This window comes from Hylaeus anthracinus, unplaced genomic scaffold, assembly GCF_026225885.1.
Source record: "Hylaeus anthracinus isolate JK02 unplaced genomic scaffold, UHH_iyHylAnth1.0_haploid 11982, whole genome shotgun sequence".
In the NCBI taxonomy this organism is placed as follows: Eukaryota; Metazoa; Arthropoda; class Insecta; order Hymenoptera; family Colletidae; genus Hylaeus; species Hylaeus anthracinus.
Genome location: NW_026534330.1, coordinates 6081900 through 6104787, shown reverse-complemented (window position 1 = coordinate 6104787; position 22888 = coordinate 6081900). Strand labels below are relative to the sequence as shown.

Below are 22888 nucleotides of genomic sequence, written 5' to 3'. Positions count from 1 at the left end.
ATAGCGAAATCGTCAAGTGGCATCAAATTTTGATTTCAAGACCAGCCTTTATATTTGAACCTATGGCAAAATTTCAATTTATATGTATAAAAAGGAAGTCATACACTAATTTCATGAGGAATAGTTTCGGTGAAATACATGGTGTCTGCTGTGATTTGAAAAAAAGTCATTCTCATTTAATCAGAACATGCTCCGATTCGCGAGAAACTCGTTATTTTGGATTGTAGAAAAATCTCGAGACTATATTTTCACCATATAATCGAGGAACTTTGCAATATCCCAGAGAATTTGAGAGAGTGTAGAAATCATAGGTATCGCTATCAAAGGGATTCTGCTTTTCAGTCAGACATCGGAATTGTGAAACAGATTTCTTTCACTTTGAAGAGTCGGGAGATTTCGATGCTTTGTGCATCATGATCGCTATCGTTTGAAACTCTGAGATAGTTCTCCTGTCTATTCTGAATTTTTATTCTTTTACGTGCTTTCAATCAGTGGTGTTGTTTCGACGAGGAGATCTAGAATTTTCTGCATAATTTATTAACTTTGTTACACTCCATTCGAATCTAATGGTTGTCAATTATCGATTCTAGGTAATATTGTTATAGGTGATAATTTTCGATGGAACGGTGACTACACGTAATGTCGAAATAAATTGATTTTCGAGGTTGATTTAATTGTTTTCGTATTAATATTATCTATTAGATTGCGTACATATGAAATGTCGCTTATACAAATGAACCTCTAACTATATAAAATTATTTTTAATAAAACATTGTACATTTAATTAAGAAAATTTTCACGTAATTATGTATTTTAAAAATTTTGAATACATTTCTTATATTTCGTTGCAATAAGATTTTTAATTTATTATACGATCAGAGGGTAGAAAATGATAATAATCCAGAATAATCCAGAATTTCTGAACAGATAATTTTCTTAAAATGCAGTTCACTCAAACGAAAAAATTCGAAGACTTATGAAGCAGCAACCTAGTGAGTAGAAATTATATTCGATGCGATCCACAGTAAATTTTAAGTAGACCTCCCGAAGTCCTTCGGCAAAACCTTATATTAAGTTGCTGCAACTATACAGTTTCTAGTTAATTACACTGTATCGTATAAATTCAAGGGTGATTTGCATTTTCTTCGAGAATTCAGATCCAGAAAGAGCATAATTTTGCGCATATTAAATTATTGCTAATAAACCCTCGCTAGTGAAATCTGGTTACACGACTATCCATTTATGTTATCCGTCGGATCTCTTCCTCCGCCCATGTGGATTCACTGATGGTTTTACTTGCAATTATCTCATCGAGCTCGTAATAGTGAATGGGCACCTGCAAGGTTCTCAGACTAGGTTTCGCGAACGCGTCATCGCTCTTCTTTTCACATTCTGTTCCCATAATTCCGATTAGTCACGAGTTGTTAACCCTTTCATGTAAGAAGATTGTCTATAAAACAATACAAACAAATATCACGCGTCTCTTTGGGCTATTTGTAACGAATACAATTAATTATAATTATAATCAAAGTACTCATTTTTTAAATGTACTTGTAAGTTTAGCAAGAAACAATAAAGTTAGGTTACCATAGAATCTGACAAAGAAACAAAGGTGACGTCGAACGACAAAGTCGACTCGATCTCCCAACTAAGCTCTCATGGACGAAGGTTCGAGGAAACTTCATAAATATGAACGCAACCATCTTCTCAGCGAAGTTATTCGTAGCTCAGGCTGAAATAGAAATGGAGCAGTAACTTCTTCGTGTTAGGTGAATTTAATTAAAACTTTCCTAGACTCGCTGGTCCGAACGAGGAACCATCTAATCCGATAGAGATGTCTCGGATGTTCGGTGGCTAACCATCAAGCGACGTAGGACAATCAGTTGTCGAAGCGCGAGGTCCAAGGAATAGTAATTTGCTGCTATTTACGTTTATATTCATGCCATGTAAATTGGAGAAGTGATCTCTGGATTGCATTCGAGTTCCTGAATTTCGGGGTTGCATAATTATTCGAATACCGTGGGATATTGATCCTGAAGAACTTCTTCTGATTCGGTCCACTCTGGTTCGTGATTGGAAATTTCAGGGTTCCGTAAACCCAATTGGTTTTAACTCTTCATGTATCATTACTTTTAGGATCTGTTGTGGGTGCTTTATTCTGTTCAAAGACATAACATTCCTGTTCATCGTCATAATGAGTGAAATAAAAATAATAAAATAAATAAAAATATTTATTCCTTCTCAAATGCAGCAATTGAAATTAATTTGAATTACATTTATATTCTTTAAAAAGTCACACTCGTCACGAGTTATTTTAAATTTTGTATCTCTATGAATTGTGAAGGTAAATTAGGTTCATTTCAACACAATCTATAATTTATACTCGAGAAATTGCTATAGATAGCATTAGACCATCTATTATTGTTTTCGATTACCACGATCTCTGCCCCCAAAAATTCAACCGGTTTAACTAGCTGGCTTTCCTTGTTCCTAACGGTATATCTACACTTATCGCTTGTTTCCTTCCTTTTCCCGCCGCTGATCGTTCCAACCGAGTACACGGGAAAACGTAGCACTTCCTTCTCTTTGATGTAATCGACTTCTTTCATCAGCATGCCGTTTCTCGATCGAGGGGTTTCTCTTTTCACGCTTTTATTACACGATCACGCACATTCAAAACGTTTACGTTCAAGAAAACCAACATTTTTCTGGTACATTTTCTTGAAATTAGCAATCATCACCATTTAAAATTGTTCTCGTTAAATTACAAGACCTGAGTCACGAATTATCGAAAAAGAAGATAGCAAATTTCCTTTTTAAAACGACAAATTTAATATCTATCTAATAAATACAGAATTATTTACGCCGTTTTGTTTGTTCACTGTGGAAATATTTTATTCGTAATTTTCATTATAATTTTCATATAAAGAGTAGCAGATATACGTTTATCCTTCGTTTTGAAACCCAGCAGTAATACTTGAGTAGACAAATCCCTGCTCATTGGTTTTAAAGTTGGGATTGTTCCCGCAACACACAACTGACTGGCGGGTGTTGACGATCGTCGGAATATATTTGCATTAAATAGTTTACGTAATAATTAATTTTGGGGGGAGCAGCTGCGAGTTTATGTTCGGCTTTTCGTGGACGCGAGGCAGATGTTTCAAGATCTAAATAGGGTCCGGCGCAACGGCTGTGTATGTTCCTTAGAGAACTAACTCCTTAGGTTAGCAGGTTAGTTTAAGCATTAAATGTAGTTTAGCCGTGAAGTCCTCGGCGTTAAACGAAGTTTAACCGTGAGGTCCTTGGAGCTGATTCGCCGAACTGTCAGTTAAACTCCGCGTTTGATACGTAAACCAAAATACGAGAACTCTCATTGAGCCGGGCTAAATGGTTGCTTGGAATTGATTCAAATCTCACGCCTAAATTTATGGGAAGTATGAGAAATCATTTCGGTATTCTTTATGTACGATTATTGTTCCATCGGGACAACTCCAACTTCGCCAACATCAACGATGACTTCTATTCGTGGAAACAGTTACGGAATAGAAAACGTGACGAATGACCATAGCGTTCTTATTTGCGACGATCTCGATTGCAGCGACGCGCAGGAGCTCGCAATTAGACGAACAGGAAGGATCCTTACGGATAATAATTCTCGCTTAGGAACGTGTAAGAATTTAATTAATTACATTCGCAATTACAGTGTCTCGCCTTTATTCTTAGCGACTCTTGTGGCACGAAAGATTGCGTTAAACAGTTTATCCCTCGGAATTCCTTAATTTCAGAAATTCGCGGCGCCCGTCTCCTAACTAATGATTTACGCCGAACAAGAGCTGAATTAAATGTAACGGGAGGACTCGAAACACGCCAGGAGTATTCTCTCTGCGCGATGATCCGCCCAGGAGTGGTAATCCCCGTTTTATGACGACACCTCTTTTAAACTGTCCAGAATCGCGGCGTCATTCATCGAGTAATCCTTACTCCGGGAGTTGTAATTAACGGTAATTATACTTTATTACTCGGTACTTTCGTGGATGGATTATATCGTCGCGCGAGTTTCGTTTCCCATTCAGTTTTGACGCGGACGTCCGGCCTGTTCAACAAACTTTACATATTGACGCCGGTTCTCGGATTAATTAGGAACAAAACTCGTTAAACCAGCGAAACACGATTAATTCGTTGGTCACCCTGTGGGTTCTGCAGATAAAAAGAATTAGTAGTAGAAAATGCACAACTTCAAACGCTCAGCCAATCCGTGAATGTCCCAATATGTAACCAACCTTGTTATTGTTTATTTCATTTCAGAATTTTTCCTTCGAAAGAATGATTCAAGTCGAGTCGACAACACGCCAGATTTTATCTTCCTGAAAAAAGCTTGAAGCTATAAAGCCAGAATTTAAAATTTTTCCCATTTGTGCATAATACCGCTGGTACCATAAGTAGGAAGTTAACGATTTTAATTTCCACAACTTTTTTTAACTTCTTTCCTTAGCGTATATAGGGACACTGTGTAGCTTTTCGAATAAATTTGAAGAAGTTTTACGACCTTTGTACAGTCGCTGCAAAAATAAATTTTTCCTCTTCGCTGGTTATGGTAGCGCCGCGTTGCGACACTTCACCGCACGATGGGGGAATTACGCTCGATAATTTCCTTGCAGATAGTTTCGACCATTTTATAATCGCGGTCCAATCCAACGGCGACCGCAGGGTAGTAAATTACAGACTCGAGGAACTTTCCAAGATTTATTTCGCGTGGAAGGCGTGCATGACAATCGCCCCTTCCCACCTGCGAGGGTCAGGAGGTCGTGCCCAAGAGACCCACATTTCTCTCTTCGCCTCTTTACCCGTTTCCTCGGGTCCTTTTTCCCCCTGTCACCTTATACTTTACCTTATCTGGTTCGTGCCTCCTTCAGCTTCCATTTATTGTTAATCCCTCACTTTAGGAACCGTTTGGCTTATCTTGCTTCGCGTTTCTAACAAGCGACCGAAGTCACTGCGAGCTTATCCGCCATTCCATGTGTTCGAATGTGAGATCTAACGACTGAAATGCTTCGTACTTGGAATAAAGATTTTCTTAAATTTAACCCACTTAAAGCATGTTCTTTCAACCCCAAGAAGAAAAATTTAAGAACCATTGGTAACAATAGTATTCACGCCACGTATTTCCGCTCTGTACGAATCATGCGTCAATTCACGTCCACGTACGTTTCGTAATCAGATATAGCATGGGCGTGTTGGCGTTATATTAAATCACTCGTCTACTGCCCATGCCCCTTTCGTCGAATTTGTCATTATTTAATTTAATCCTGAATTGGAGTTAGCTGGGGAGAGTTGGAGTTGAACTCGACGATGAGAAATTTCACAAACGCGTACGTCCTCTGAAAGCGGCGCTGTTTCATGCAGACCCGACGGATCGGTGAAATTGAAGGGGATAATTAACCGCTTAAGGCTTTTCCGTTTGACTCTGCTGAATTCCCGTGGCTTTGGTGAAATTTGTTTTCCATCGGGAATCGAATCTTTTAACGTCACGGAAAAATTCATCCTCATTGCTTGCACTCGCTGATACGCGAATCATGTGCTGAAATTTTTTGTGCACGGTGTAATTATAATTGCTCTCCAACCAGAGTTTTCCTCTCTACCGTTCCTCGATGCGAGGATACAAGACGAACTTTACCAGGCAATTTAATACTACTTGGACGGAGTGTACTCATGGATAATTATAATTAAAATAAGAACTCGATAAGGGAAATCAATATTGTTTCAATATTTTAGTTTCGCTTTATACAATCAAATGATAAATGAGCCATTCACTGCACAAATAGACTAATTGCATTTTTTGTAAGATCTTAAATTTAAGTGTCGAAGCACTTGGTATGGTCACAGCTTTTTATGTTTATAATAACTTTTCTGAATAATAAAGATTAACATCATTAAACGACAAACATTATTTAATCGCATTTCTCAACTTTGAGTTTCATGAAGTTAATCGATTTGTTCAATGAACAGCTCAAATCATTCCTTTGAGACACTTCTGCAATCCCATAAGTACACTTTTCGAATCTTCATGGTCAGTTTCCCCCCAAATTTATGGGCACTTCAGCAATAAATCATCTGATAGCGAAGCTGAATACATTTCGACATTCAAAGTCCAATAAGACGACTCGCTTGCAAGAATAAAATCGCAGCACGCGAATTAGACTCCGCACGAATGCGTTTCAATTAGGCTCTGAATCAAGCTCCTACGGAGAAAATCTGTAGTCTGGCTCGCCAGTCGCTCGATTTGCCTCGATGTTGAATAAATTTCGCGGTATAAATTCGTTCTTCCTCGTAAACTCGAACCGGGGCGAGACGATCCTGCTGGTCGAGAAACAAGTCGTAATCGCAAACGGGGCAGAAACGCATTCGTGAAATACGTTTGACGGCACCAGCAGCCTCCAGCCGTCTAACCAGAGACGGCAGATACTTTCCACGATCTTATAGCGCGAGGCGTAAACGTGCTTTCACGTGAAGTGAAAATGAAAGATCGGGGAAAATAGAAAAGAAGAAGAAACGAGTCGGTTTCTTTTTTAGAGGTTTTTCTCGAAAACTACACTATTAGGATTTTTCGTTCGTACCAATTTTAGTCCAAGTTAACCCTAAAAATTAAATTACATTAGATCGAGAAAAAAAAGATAATTCTGGCTAAAAGGGTTAATCGAAACACCTGTTATTTAAAATGTTCAAACTTCCTATGGAATATCCATGACTCCTGCCTTTATTCGCAGCACTCCTTTCATCAAATAAACGGTTCACCTCCCTCAATTCCAAGTAACCCTTCGAGAAACGAACATCTCGAATATAATTTCCAGCAATTGCTCCTTATTGACTTCTCGAATACAATTCGCTTTGGTTAGCTCACCAAGGGGATCGTGTCGTAGCTTGATAAAATTAGCCGTTCGGCGCTCACCGCGTAATTTTCCGTCCGGTTAGATTCCAAACGTGCAAACATCGCGCGTAAAACGATAAAACGTAACGAATAGCAACGCTCGGCGCAGCGACGACTCCCGACTTCGTTTCTCAGCTTTCTTTCGTCGTCAATTTCACGCCAAGTACATACAGGAGTTTCCCGCGACAATGACTCTTACCTCCGTGAAACGCGTGAAAGCTTTCAGACGGAGAAGAAAGCGCCGAAAAAAAGGGGCGCGGATACAAAAAGCAAAAGCACACGTCCCTCGCAGCTGCGATACAAAACGAATCGTAGGAAGAAACGCGCTGTGTACCCATAAATATCGAACTAAGGAAAAACGCGCATGGGAATGATGCCTATTCGCATTATAGACGAGGGAAGTGAAACGAGTTGAGGTAGGAGATATTGGAAAAAGCGTCTACATCGCGTAGAACTTCTGCGTTATGCGCGTCTAAGCCAGCAAGCTTTTACGAAGAAAAAAATGGTTTTGTGTGGTTTTTATGGAGCAAACATGGTAGAATTAATTTTGAGCGAGGATAAAAATTTGAGACGATGAGTAGAGTGATCGAGAATGACTCAGTAGATGGTTTAACACGTTGAAGCATTTCTTTAAGCTTGTTACAAAAACAATATTGAATTTCGTTATGAAGTTTATATTTTAATCAAAATTTAAACAATGCTCATTGACGGTTTCTTTGCCTGTGATATTTTTAGTCCTCGTTAAATGCTTCCGATATATTTTCCCTTGACGCTTCGTTTCGATAGAGACAGTTCCCATTACGAAACGTGACGTCAATTATCGCGTGATTTAACGATTTGAAAGACAACGTGAACGTAAGGATACTTTTATTTCGCGTCGCGTGTTACTTGCAACACGTACAACTGGTTGCTCGCATAAAAATTTCAGTAATTGACAACTTTCGTTTGCGTAACGGAGTGTTTAGGAGCGCAGTCGACAGTGACCGTTGCATAATTATTGATCGTTTCGATAGCGAGCTTCGAGTTATCAGTGAACCATCGGAAACTTTGCAAAGTATCATTAAGTTGCCAAACTTACAATACTATTAGGCAAATACCTGCAACTTAGTCACTACATTTCACATAAAATCTACAATTACTAGCTCCAAACTTCTAAAGTACGAAAATCGACAGCGAATGGCTTTTCTAATGAAAAAAAGAGAAATGCTTGCGGAGCTTTCGCGTCGGCGGTCACGGGGGATGAAACAAGAGATGCTGTCGATAGTAGGCGGGGGAGTTAATCGCAGAAAGTCCTTTTAACAGCTCGTAACTCATACCTAGTTTATTGAGAAACGCGAAACCACAAAGGCGAACCGGCGATTCGCATCTATCATCGCTATTATAACGGCAGCGAGCGAGCGACACTTCAAAAATTACATTCGTTACGACTGATGCGCTGACAGATCATACGTTCCAAGCCCCGAACATTACTTACCGAAGCGCAGCCCTGGAAATCTGAAATTCAGATCAGCCGATGGCGTTCCCAGATAGGATGAATTCACGGATAGACAAACAGAGGATCGAAGTGCCAGCGGGGGAGGGAACGAGCAGGATGCGCAAAGAGGACGAGTGCGTCGACGATTCGTGTCCTCGGGGTTGGTTTAACAATATTTTTATATCCTCTACCCTCGAAAACTTCAATTTTGTGCTGGAGTTCAATCTTTTGTAGTGTAAATATTGCACTAAAATATTATTTCAAGAACAATTTGAATTGTCATTTCGTTTGTCGAATAAAACTTGTCGTTAAATTATACCAAATCTATATAATCTTTTAAAATGAGAATGAAATTTTATTCTAGTAAATCGGGTTCCAGTAATTGCCAATTTATTAGCGAATAAAGAACATGATGAGGTTATATTAAATACGTGTCAGAATACACCCAGCTCTAGCCAATGAGCTGATCACTTTTATTCCAACTGTATATATTTATACAATACAAACGAAATAAAAAACAGAATAAAATATAACAAAAATAATCTGCTCGGACCCGTAGAAAAAACTTCTAATCTCTGAAAACGAAACTTTTGTAGCCACGTGGTCGTACATGTCTATACGTTTTTATCCTGAAAACAGTTGCTGGTCGATTGATTACTGCCTCCGCTCACCTTCCGGTGTGTTTACTTGTCGGATACAAATAGGTACACAGTCGAGCGACAAAGCGCCAACTTTAACAGAATGTATGAATAAACTTTTTTAAACGATGGAATTTCATTGATTAATAATGGATGAATTTTGGAATTTATTTATGACCATTCATTCTATGTCCTATCCAGAATAAAATTTGTTGAACTGCGTTTCGAGGCTGCTGGAAGATATCTGGCGTCAATGGCTCGACCCTGGATGTGCTTTTACACGTGTCGGTTGGCATTTACAAGAGCGCATACGGTCGTACGTGTGCGTTCCACTGATACACCAACGTGCATGAAATTCATGCATCGCGTACCGTTAGTCGACATTCATTGGCTTCTTCTTCATCTCCGCCTTCTAGCCAGGCTCTCCCGCTTCGTTTTCTCTCTCCTTGTCCGCCCTCGTCGTCTTTCTTCGTCCCCTTTTCGATTTTTCTCTTTCCCTCTCCGTCTGCTTTTTATTCCAACGGAGACCAACTGGTTGCCAATAAGAGAAACCTTCCTGCTCCTCGTATTGCTTCCATTTTCTTGCTGAGCGCCGGTTAGGCAGCACGCTCAGTTATGTGGACTATAACGGAATCGGTGCCGGGTTAAATTTAACCTTGTTGCCCCCGGTATTGACCTTGTTTCTCCACGTGCACCCTTTTCCGGCATCCTTGCGGAATTTTCAATAGGACTAGAACTTCCAAGCGAGTGTGGATCCTTCGATGCGGAAACTTACGTCATTCGTGTCTTTTAGTACTGGACCTTCGATGTGCAAACTTATGAAATTCATATATTGTATTTTTATTGTATTGTATTGATAATGTTTATCGAATAATTGTTATTGTGTAGCATTTCTCGTTTGGAGGCAGTAGAGTTTATCAGTTTAGAGCGTTCTGAAGAAACGCTATAAGCTCAGATGTGCTCCAGTGTTCTCCACTGTTGGTTAATTAATTTCGTCGTTATGATAAACAAATGAAACGTTAAAAATACATTTTGGCGTTTCATCCAGGTATTGTTAGTGACTTTGTCAGTAATACTGACCGTAATTGGCCAGAGAATTACTGAGTTTTACGTCTATTACCTCACCTGAAAGATTGACAGAAATGTCTTGTTTACAACTGATAATTAGTTGCTTGAACTTACTGTTATCTATAGCAGCTTCAGATCGAACGCACGGATCATTACAAGGCTCATATTGTCAGGACACAGTTTAGCAAGCCAACGGCGTGTTGTCCGTTCGTTGGGTGTGCTTTCATCAAATGCTGCATTCAAGTTTCGAGTTGCCTCGAATGCATTGTTGACACGATTGAAGTCATACAGAGAACCTACTACGCGAATTTTGATTTTATCCATTGTTCACTCTAATCGATGAATACTGCCCGTATACATAATCTTACAAACAAATAGTGCAAATAGCAGGCTTCTACTCTTTAAATCGGCGTGCGACGAGTAACATCTGTCGACGCAATTGTTCAATGACAACGCAAATAAAATGAGAATAAATATTTATCACTGTCTAAAGAGTGTACTTACAAAAAAAAGGAGTACTCCTATTATTTATTTGCATCAAGTATACGAATAAGAGGTATTCTGTGAAATAAAATGATTTTTTCCTGAGAAGGTTAACCAGTTTATCGTCGTACGTGCATTCTTTTCATGCAAATCATTGTTGACTATGACGGAGCTTCCAAGAGATTCGACGGATAAACACGTTGGAATCTCACCTCCTCGTAATCCATGCATGATTCCTTGGAAAGAATATATATCTAGAGAATTGAACTTGTTTGCTATGAAGAATTGCAGTACACGCAATACGCATTAATTACATTCCACGTCGCCTTCCTTGACGTGATAATGACATGCAAACGATTGGCTCCTTGCAATAATTGAATAATAGTATACAACCGACTATTAACGTGTGAAAGTAGGCGTTAAAACGCAACGGTGATCAATCACAACATCAAAAGAATAATCTTTGTGGGATGATTTCATCTTAAACTATTCACGTGATACTTGCTCATCGCAAAAAAGCGCAGACAAAGATGCTTCTGCCAATCGCGTCACGTCATCAATTTCTTCATTATTTTCTTACTGAGAAATTTTTATTTCCATTTATTAAATTCAATTTGAATTGGCAATAATATGCGATACACGCTTGATATAAATATATATATGTAACAGAATTTCTACTTAGGTACACATTTCGAATAATGAATGAATGTCAAACAACTCCTGATTCCATGTTCGTTTAATAAAAATTACACAAGCTGAACGCGAAAGAATATTCAATTTTAAGCAAGTGAAGGTTTGTTTGAATAACTGTTCACTGAAATAAACCGCTATGGGATGTTTTTATTTGTCACTGGTTGTTTCAATAGAATTTTAACCATCTCCAATTCCAGTGGCATCGATGCGTGCAACTCAGTCGAGCCTACGGTCACATTTTTATAAAATCTCTCTTTTTGTCTCCTGAAAGGACTTTCTGCGCGGTTATACGTGATCTGTTTACCAGGAAGTCGAAAGAGACGGAGGGGCGGGAAAAAGAAACACCAGGAAGTGGAAAGGTACTTTTATCACGGACAAAACGTTTTCAATGGGGGCCATTGTGCTCGGAGTACACCAGTCGTACTTGTAACGGTATTGCTTTAAATCGAAGCATACTATTCAGTTCTGTTCCATTTGATTTCATAACGATCCGTGTTTTATTCGGCAACAGGAAGCTTGACAGGCAATTCTAGTCGATGCTCGGAGTCGATATTTCGGCGATATCTCTGGTCGTAAATCGGTTTTTTCAATTGTAGTTTCAAATTCCATAGATCGTAGAATTTGTTTGAACAGTTTTACGTACGAACCTATTATTTATTTTTAACGTCGAGCCTTTATTTTCCAGATGTAAATTTCCCATATTGAACTATGTTTGTGCAAAATTTTTTGCTCAAATGATATTGTGAGACTTACTATCGATAAGTATCAAAATCTGGACGCGAAAACAGTCTTTTATATTCAGTAAATTTTTTTTATATGGTAATTTATTCAATTCAGTTGGTCGATCGAGACTGCAAAATTATAATTCCTTGATGTGCTCGTCTACAGAGATTGTACATACTTTCGAAATTTCTCTTATGAAAAAGTATTTCTAGCCAGGGGGTTTTATTAAATGTAATTCCTTACAGTCCAGCAGTGAAACTAACACTTACTGAAAATATGGACTAGAATTTTCCGTGCGTCGCCGAAATGACACGAGCAATATGTTTCCCCCTTTATAATACACAATTTTATCTAATTTTCGTAGTGGTAAAAAATAACACTGCGTTCCGACTAGCGGGTGAGATATTGCATCATTACTTTCCTGTTACGGTTATTACAGAGATGTAATGTAACACGGCGTAAAAATAAGTTTACCCATTTCCGACGCAATATGATGTTTTTCGCGGAATTCGTAATGTCGAAATTTATGCGCGAGAAAATTCTAGAAACGAAATGTACATCGTTATGTGAATATAAAGAAATATTAAACGTCTGTATTAAAGAAGAAAAATAAATGAAATAAGAAGTGAAAGAAATGAATATAATAATTAAATATATTAGAAAGTCGTTTATAAATTTTGCGATATGATAAAATATTATTCTACGTATGATAGTCCTTAAAAAAAAAAAAAAAAACATGGGTCTATTGTACCTAAAATAAAATGTGAGTCTCGGTTATATTTTACACTTTTTCAAAGTCTTCTAATTTATTACGAAATGTATGCCATAAAAAATGTTATTCAGAGTCCCTTCGCTAGAAAATTTCTTGCGTGGAATGTTTCCAAGTAGCTGCCACAAGGTCGTCTCCATCGACGGTTTCATCAAGTCCTGACAAACTGGTGGCCAGGAATGTCACCTTTTCGATTTGTAACCGTCACCAGTGTTCGGACACCTTTCTTTCTGGGAAGCCTTCGTTGTGAAAACTAGGGCTATAAATTTGCATTGTCAAACGACATGGGAGTCGCTGGTTATAACTGACGTACGGTACTTCGAGGCATTTTTTCAATGCTCGAGAGGTCAAGGATGATATGCTTACCGAGGGAACCGGTTTGATGAAAAGATCGCGAGTAAATTTGCCGACTCGCGTGGCCAATTGACGTTTCGCCAGCCAACGTACCCTGAAACTGTTTGCAATTCATCGCGCGATGCCAACAGCACTGTTACTCTGTCTTCGGCCATATTTAATTGTTTAACGGTGAAGGTACAATAACAGTATTCTTTAGTTTAACAGAACAAATTTATCGTTTGACGATTCCTAGGCTACGTCGGATAATAAAGATTCTACATCTATTTTCTACGGTCTTTAGACATTTTTTAATTATTTGTAGCATTTTTGTTAATTCGCGACAGGCATTTATTTTACGTAATACCGAGTACTGTCGAAAATAATAAAATTCTGAAGCTGGACGTCGCAAATTTGTATCGTTTGAGAGGAAGCTCTACAGCTTAACTAATTCTGTCCTATTCATTAGAAATCTAGAAATCTGGGACAGTAAGTTACCTTGAATTCCTGAGACCTTCGACTTCTGTGTTAGGATGAGACGCCTAACACATGCGAACGTCGTGGCCTTATGAAGCATGTTAGGTAATGATGAAACAATGCCACTTTGGAAGTAATTGGTTGTATTACTCAAAGTGAAACCCACGTGGCGATAAATTCTAATATCTTACATTCTTTTAGAAATCTACGTTTGGTCAGGAGCATAATACCTGTTTTTTATAAGTTATGTGCATTGCTGCGTTGAAGAAACATTTGTACTTGCTTTGAAAGATTTTGAAAGCAGAGGGCAGGTTTACAAGGTTTAGGAAGCCTCATGAAAAATAGAACCAAGCCTCGAGAGTGCCAAGAAATTACTAACGCGTTTGGACTTGTAGAAATGTCTAGTTCCACTTGTTTAATATTAGAAATCACTAGTCCATTGGCAACTGCATGAAAAACGTCAAATAAAATATTAAAGCAAAGCAAAGCAGGTGAGACAGTTTCCTGTCCAACCCCGAAGAGCGAAGAGTGACCTACTGAACGAGGTGGAAGAGTCGGTGGCCGAGCGTTCTGCATACTCTTAAAATTCCGCTCACCAGAGTTGTCTTCAGGTAAACGCAAGAGCAAACAATGTTCCCATCGAAAAATCTCTTTTATAAATACTGCACGTCTCATCTGCGGGACGTCGTTCAGTCACTGAACCCCTCCGGAGTAGAATGTCAGCAAGCAAACAAGTCATTTCTTCAATAGCGGAAGACCACTTGATATGTGTTTGATCGTTCGTTCACCTCGCATGCGTTCTTTACCACCACTTGGCCTCAGGCAGATTCGAACGAATTGTTTCGCGATCGTACCGCTGCCGCGGCCGCGACGATTGTTTCCCACCGGCCACGTTCGATCTCCTCGATCCTGCGAATTAACGATCGCGGATCGAAATTCTCGGTGCTTTAACGTCCATCAGCTGCGGATGAGCGTTTGATGTTCGAACAATTTAACGCTTTCTTGCGAATTAAACGCATCCCCACGGCAAATGTTTAGCCGAGGCGTTCCTGGCAATTAATCCTTGTTACCAGCTGCGAACCATTTTCTTTCACGTTTGGCATAAATTAATCCATTTTCGAGATTTAATGTAATTGAGTTCGCAGCTGCTTCCTGCTTCCTGTGAGATCACACAGAGATCGATTTTACTATAAGTAGATTTTATATGCTTTTATGCAGGCGTGATTTTATTTATAAATTTCATTTGTAACTTCCGGATGACGTTATTGCTGATATGTTATCAGATGTGTGGTTTTATTTGAAGGATTCCTCGATGTTGGTGGGTTATTTGTGATCATGTTCAATGTGATTTTTCAGAGCAATGATAGAATAATTTGAATTGAAATAGATGTTGGAATTCACTCAGTCAATGAATATTATGAATATTGTAATATATGTGATATGTATAAAATTTTCTTGAAATTATCATAGGAACAAACATAATTGAAATTGTGCAGTGGCACTTCTAATATTACATTTCCTCTTCATTTACTCCGCTATGAATCTCATATCACGAAAAAGAAATCGTAATCTCATCATTCGATGAAATTACATTCACCTGGATGAAGCAAATTGGATGAAGCCTGCTGTTCTGATCTCAGAGAAATCGAGAACTATTCGAACAGCAGTGGACGTATGTTCGTTCGGTAATAATTAGTTCCGGCTCCTTTTTGCTATGCGAGCTTCATTACCCAAATTCCACGTCACCCTGAGAAGCATAATGCCCTACGGGATATCGTGGCATAATGCAGTGGACATAGTTCAGTGAATTCGAGCGATCTGGGCACCGTGTGTTTCGGCTACGATCCCTGACGGTACGGGAATTTCGAATTCAAGTCAGCATCGACGCACCATAGGGACTAGTCACGCAAGTTCAGTTAGCCCTTTGACCACACCGCCGTTCTCGTTACCCCGTTTCCGGCCAAATTACATAACGGGGATAAGCAAAGACACTTCCCGTACTGTGAAGTAATATGACTCGTTATTTCGTAGGAGGGGGATACGTACCATTATCTGGCTCATGCCAGGGTCACATTCGCGTCGTTCTTTGAACTCCGAGAGCTCTACTGGCTTCCGGAATCTGATTTCAAGTTTGAATTGTACCGACGAGTTTCTACTGGTTGCTTTCACGGTGAGTGTCAGATCGTTTTGCGCTATTTTCAGTCGAACATCGAGTCGTCATTTAGTCTCACGTCAGTTCTTGCTTCTTATCACTTAATCTATTCATAATTAATGAATTTCTTAAAGTGACGGCCGACCTACCAATGGCAAGGGGTAATTTCTTGGTGACAGGGACTTATTGATAATAGTAGTGATTACTTAATTTATGAACAGTAATTTTATATGTATTAATTTTGCAGACTTTTTAGAAAGAAGTTTTATATGTATAAACACATGAGCAGGTCTTTTCATTTTTTCTTTATTTGCAATTATACAAGGTTCATAAAGAACCATAGATAAATTGTTCTGTTTTGTGTACCTGTCCACTCACTACCTACTATTATTCATTTAATATTGGGTGGTTTAGAAAGTTCGTGCCAATTTTTAAGAAAAATTCAAGGGCACATTTGAATTTTTATATATATTTATCGAGTTACGTATGTACCATTTTGTTGATCAATTTTTCCACCTTTTAAGAACTGTATTACCTACCAAAAATCGACATGGACTTTTCAGGCAATCAAATGTACCTAAATAATTCTAAAGATGATTGATTCCTCAACCTAGAATATTGACCAATCACCATGAACGACTATCGTAACTGCTCCACGGAAGTCGTTTGACTTCCTTTCAACGAAGGACCGAAATTCCGCGAACCTGTTTGTTCCATCGCCTGGGTCGCTCCACTTTTCGAGTACACGGCTCATTACTCACGGCACGGTGCAGCCTGTTATTAACATTCTTCTGGCCCGGTTGGTTCCTTTACCACCTCGGGGAAGAAGTGTAGCGACAACGGATGATGGATGTCACGGGAGATCAGTGGCATCGTCGCAAATTGTTCGAGATCTTATTAGCCGCCAGAATTTCGATGTTTTTGGGCGTTGAACGCCCCTCGTCACCGCCGTCGCCCAACTCCCTCGCCAGCTTCGCAAAACACGCTCCTCGTTGTCCTAAAGTCCTGAGATACCGAGCAATCTCTAGGGCAGTGTTTCTCAAACACCATTTTCCTTAAACTTGTGAAACCCTAAGATAGATTCAAGAACAAATTCGAAATGAGTATACGTTTTCAGTTTTTAGTTATCGAATAGTCTCTAAAACAGAGTTTTTCAAATTTCAATTTTTCCTTAATTAAGAGATATTTCTGTGGGAGCTCTCTACGCCAAGAATGAGAGGGTCGTTCATTTGAGCATGACAAGCGCCACCTATGTTGCAACCGGAACCACACTTGTGCCACCTATACTATAATCTACAATACAACTGGAGAACGCCCTAATTGACCACATAAAAGAATACTCAACGTTTAGGAAAACATCTACCGTTGATGTTTGACCATAAAATAATGAAGATGCACCGATTTCCAGTTGCTCCAAGCTAGGACAACTCCATAAAACACAAATAGAAGAACTCCAAGCTTCGAATAAAATATTAATAAATTGTTCCATCCTCCAAGGTGTCCAGATTGGGAAACGCTGGTCTGGGTTACCGTAGGTAGCTAAAAGGCGTCGCCTTGAACGCTGGGTGAAAGGAGAGCATGTAGGGGGCGAGGAAGAGAAGTTGCAGGAAGAGATAGACGCAGGAAGACGACGAGGTTCGTCCTCAAAGCTGGAATGCCGCAGGCGTTCGTACACGTTCTCGTGATAGCTAGCAGCAGCTCATCTCTCGTTATTCGTCTTCCGGTGTCCTTCAGGAGAATCCTGTTTATTCGGCTATCTGTCCGCTATCAACTAGCCACAAGTTTCCGGTGACATTGTTTCGATTTACTTTTCAGCTCGGTTTGCTGGTATCATCCACTTCTGACGGTCGAAGACGGGACGATCTCGACGGCGAAGTTGTCGAAAGCGCGCTGGAGAGTCTGATATTTGGGTTCCGAATTTAACCATGGAGAATTGTTTCCCGGTGAATTGACGTCGGTTGGGAATCTGACGTTCTCTACGCTGTCGTGTTCTGGGAGACAATTTTTATCGAGGGCAAACAGCCTAGGAAAAATCAAGTACATGTGCAGGGCATGTCAACAATTTCTTTTGTAGAATATATGTAGAATTTTATCGAATACATTTACGTTCTTTTTGAAGGATACTATTCACAAAGAATTTTCAATACCATGTCAATATTAAATTTAATCAGAGTTTGATTGTTTATTCACTAACTTCTTCAAGAAGAAACAATATCTTCCCAGGTGATTGGATTTATATTTCTCTTGATATGTAGTACATGGTTTCCCTTTCATTTCTTGATCAATTTGAAAACTGTTCAAGAAGTGAAGATACAGTCAGTATTATAGCTTGAAATATGTTTGCTTCAACAGGTATTGCTAGTATCTACTGATCATCTACGAGTTTCATAATTAATTTCTTGCAGAATTTCATTAACTAAATTTATTATTTAAAAACTGATGTAGATGTAGATCTATTATCAATAATGTATAGTCCAACTATATCGAAAACTGGTGTTGCAAACCGGTTTGAATTCTCAAGGACAACGTTTTCAGGTGGCAAATAGGTAATTCTTCGACAGATTGTAGAATACGTTACATACGTTACAGACCGCATTCCAAGACCGAAGGCTAACGTGTGTTCATGCATAGGAATCTAATTCGTCGTAATGATGTAATTTGATTAGCTCATGCTTGTTAACACTCGCCAGTACGGGCAACCATCGATCAAGGCCTGACGAAGATGTGTTTGGCTAGGCCTAAAGAGACACAGTTACAAAAGAGTAGATAGCCATTCTTGTCTGAATAAACGCGGTGGTAATAAGAGGATTTTAACTAGATGCACTGTGAAAATTGTTTATTACTTCGCATATTGTATTGTTGTAATTAATCGCGTATTTTATTAGCAGAATGATGACAGGATTTAATCAATTTGTCTTGTATTAATGAATCGTTTCTTTATAAATTGTTAATTTCAAATTTTGAATTCGTATTTCACTCATTTGTTTTTATTTTCAATGAAATGTTTCCAATATTTCTTCATGCGCAGTTTAGGCAGCGAATCCTGAATTTGCATCCAAGTTTTTAAACGATGTTGTTCCATAAAACCATTTTTCATACTCCGCAGAACTTTCCCAGAAGAATTGCAATAATTTTCCACTACGCGTCGAGGAAACTACCCAATTGTAAACTTGAATGCAATAATTTGTAGCTACCATTTCCTGAAAACTGTAGATTATCTACATTTTCATCCCCTTGCTTCCTCCACCTCTTGACGTACGAATTCAAATGAAATACTTTATTGTGCACATTAAACTCTTATAATTATGTAGAACACTACTCCCTTTCACACAATATTTAAAAAAAGTGACACACAACACCATTATCTTCGCTTAAAAGTTTTATAATTAAATGTCTATTACTCCTTAAAATTAGTGCAATAAGGGCTGATTTTTGAACACGTACTATTTTGATGATTACAGAACATCTTGGATAAGTTCAATCCAGGCGCGAGGCAGCTGATCAACGCCGGCAAGGCATATTTGAAGGCCCTTCACGGTGAGTGAATTAAATTGAATCTTTAAGAGCGACGCTAAGAGACGCCCGGGGACAAAACGAAAGAGACGATCGCGAGACAAGTAGCAACGGACGAACGATCGTGAAGTGTCGTGGCCGTTGTTGGTGGGGGAGTTAAAATGAAGAAAGAAAGAACAAACGAGCCTGGAGTGAGCTTTATGCCGTCTCCTGGGTCCTGTTTCAGGATCGAATTGCCAGCTCGTCAGAATTGCACACCGGAGGGGTGTCAAGCATCTATTTCATTCTTTCTCTCTTGTTCTTCCGCGTGTCTGTCACCGTACGTATTCGCCCTTTTTCTTTCGTTCCCTTCGACCTTTTCAGCGACGATCGATTGGTCTTTTTCCCCCATCGAATTCCACGTCCGTCTCTTTTTCGTAGGGATGCGTAAACAGGGTCTATCCCGGACTGTCACCCCCCCACCTTTATGGTTGCTCATTCAATCGAGCTCTTAAACTATTTCTCTTCGTCAACGACGCCGATCGACCGGAGCGATAGTTTCATTCCTTGCGAGTTTATCGAATTTGCGACTATCGAGTGGTCTCGTTTAGTTCGGTGGCGGAGAATTTATGATTCGCAAGTCGAGAAATGACCCATGACGCTAGTAAAACGGTACACTGAACAAATTCGAAACTTTCATATTATTAAATGTTATCAAATATACATTCGAAACAGAATATGGTAACGAACAATTTTTTAGCAATAATTCACGGTGTGACTATTCACTGAACGTGGAATGTGTCCACATATTTATGAACGGGGTGTGAATTGGACATTATATGAATGAAGTCGTCTTATCGGTTTTTATACCTCTGGTGATTGGGCAAGCTTCATACTCAGTGACAGGAATGTTACGCCGCTAGATAAAGGGAAGAGTCATGAAAAGCTTTTGTATGGATCGTTTGGTTTCGTTTCATCGAATTCCATGCCTGTCGCTATTTGTGAGACAAGTACACAAGATTTATCCGCACTACCATTCCAGTTGCCCCTTCAATCAAGTTCCCAAACTATTTTCTTTTGTTGGCGATGTTGATGGACCGAAACAAAATTATTAGCCGCTTGCGAGCTCATGGAACTAAGGATCATCGAGTAATTTCGCTCGCGCATGGTTTGACTTTAACAATTTGATTCAATACCGGTTAATTACCTTGCGTAGTTGCTCATTAGCTTTTGAAGAGAATCGTGTTGTAATTAATTCAATTTCACCTGACGAAGTTATACTAGTAATTGGTCATCAACATAGGGCTAACTGCTTTGTGTTTAGATCGCGTCTCAATTCGGTGGAACTTCTGAACAGTAGTTAGTAGCAGTTTGTGTTTTACATTACGTGTGAAATATACTGTTGGTAAACATGGTAAGTCATGAAAAGGAAATCATATTTTTGTTAATTAAATAGTGTAATAGTCCGTCAACATATGTTATAATAATGTGATTATATTTTATATTCTTGTCTTCGGTTTTAGTTAAATACTTTTCGCGATTAGCTTCCTTATTTGGACACGTACTTTCATTATACTTACTTTTGAGACTTTAAAACATTAAAATAAAAGCGTTGTCAAAATATTGTTTCACTGGCAATAACTTGCTGTCAATTACTACCAGTTCCACATTTGGATATTTTTAACGTTTGCATTTTTTACAACCTTATTCCATTTTTATTAATCCTCGTCGTCTTCTTCGCGTTACTTTCTTTCTCCACAGCCACGATGATCGATCCTTTTCGCGAATTAACCTACTGGCCTTGAAACCGTTCCTGTTTCCAAGAGTGCAACGAAGAGAAACTGCATGCATCGCGCTTGGCTCAAACTTGACATTTCACTATCTCAGGTGAGATTAATCTTGGAACAAGTGTACATTCGCAAATAAAATAGAGAATACATGAATCATAAAGAAATATTCACGCACCTAATACAATAATAACTATCATAAAATTTCTCTTCAATATTACCTTAATCGTCCACTGCCAAATAAAAGCATCAACTTCTCCTAAGATTCCCCTGACATGAAAAAAATGAAAAGAAAAATTCGAAGATAGAGTCGACTACCAACCTAGATATAACTTAACCATCAACTATAGAACCTTAAAGATTAAACGCGAGGATTAGTTAGTTTCGCATCCCGATTAGCACTTGTTGGAAAATGTTTGCCAAGTCCTCGAGTCGACTGCCTCGCTGACTCGCACAAAGGACGGTTATTGGGTGGTATTTTTTCTCCCCATGGTTCGATGTCCGCAGGAACATCACGGTCGTCTCTCTAAATCTCCGTGCGGGGCTCGCTGCCGCGAAACGCAGTCTATTATAGCTGATAACGAAACGTCAGGGAGAGGAAAATCGTTATAGAGCAACGCGCGCGCGGCGAACGGACCCCGGCGCATTCGGAGCCAGCTGGAAAGCTCCGACTCGTAAGCGGAGCTTAAATCTGGCTTTGTCACGGTGAAAGCGCACACGTGGAATCGCGCCGCCGCGCCGGTCGAGAGGTGATGCTTGCACCCTGCCCGACTGTCGGGGGTGGACGGTTCGCTGGGTTGGGAATGTCTATGGCGTTTCCGAGCGATCGCGAAAGGGAGAGACCCCGGAGAGAGAAAGTGAAGGGGCGAACGAGAGGGCGAGATGGATGCTGGGAAGAGGGGGAGTTGTGAGCATAGGATTAGCGAAGGGAGGCGCGCGGAGACACTGTACGGGGGTGGACGCGAGCGTTAGGGTAGGAGAGGAATGTACAGAAACAAAGAGCAAAATGGATTTGGATGGGGAGATAAAGAAAAACGGCGGTGGAAAGAATAATGAAATGCGTGGCAGGCAATTTTAATTGTTGAGGAGGAACGTGGCGGGACGGGGTGGAAGAATTATTGTAATTGTAGGCTTCGTTTTTTGTGCGAATGAAATTAAACGATGTATCGAAAGAGGAAGTTTATTTAAATGTTACTGTAGGAATCAGTAGGGTGTAGGCTTCCATGGAAGATAAGGGTAATAGCGAAGTTTAAAAACGAAAATATGAACGGTACGGATGAGTTGGTATACGAATTGTTTTTTTTCCTTAAAAAATGTTATAATACTGTTTTGGGAAAGAGTACATCCCAGGTAGCTGAAACACAAATATTTTAATAGAAAACTATAATAGTGAAATGTTCGTTTTATTTAGAGTTGTTCTAAAATCCATATAAATTACTTGTATTATTGAAATAGGAGACAGTCTCTTGCCTTGGCATACATTAAAAAATATAAGGATCTATATCATTGCTAATTTTTAATAAATAATGACACGTTTATGCTCAGATGTGCACTCATTGATAAATGTAGTCATTAGACTTTTCGAAGCAATAAATTCATCCTTCTCAAACCAAAAAACACCTGCAACAGACTTATGACATGCCCAGGTGAGAAACAGTAAAAATTAAGGGAGATAGTGTTTCAAGAGTAGAAGAATGGAGGGAATAGTGCAACACATGAAGGAAGACAGAAACCGATAAAGGCATATTTATACGCTGTTTATGGTACTCGAGGGTGCTTTAAAAGGAAACCGGAGGAGGCGCTGGAGAGTAGAACAAGTGCAATATATGTGCGGTTAGAGTATCGATAATGTTTGCAAACAATACCCAGTGAAC

The 22888-nt window shown here is 39.3% G+C and overlaps 2 protein-coding genes across 2 annotated transcripts in view; both read left to right on the top strand.

Moving 5' to 3' along the window:
- Positions 1-22888, top strand: part of LOC128886345 (neuronal acetylcholine receptor subunit alpha-7-like) — a 454660-nt gene that overhangs the window by 139253 nt on the left and 292519 nt on the right. The gene's annotated exons all lie outside the window — the stretch shown is intronic.
- The window catches only part of LOC128886357 (zinc finger CCCH domain-containing protein 13), a 179052-nt gene that overhangs the window by 50473 nt on the left and 105691 nt on the right, over positions 1-22888 (top strand). The window contains exon 3 of the mRNA XM_054141166.1: positions 19197-19272. Coding sequence (XP_053997141.1) covers positions 19197-19272 — 76 coding nt within the window. The remainder of the gene's footprint in view (positions 1-19196; positions 19273-22888) is intronic.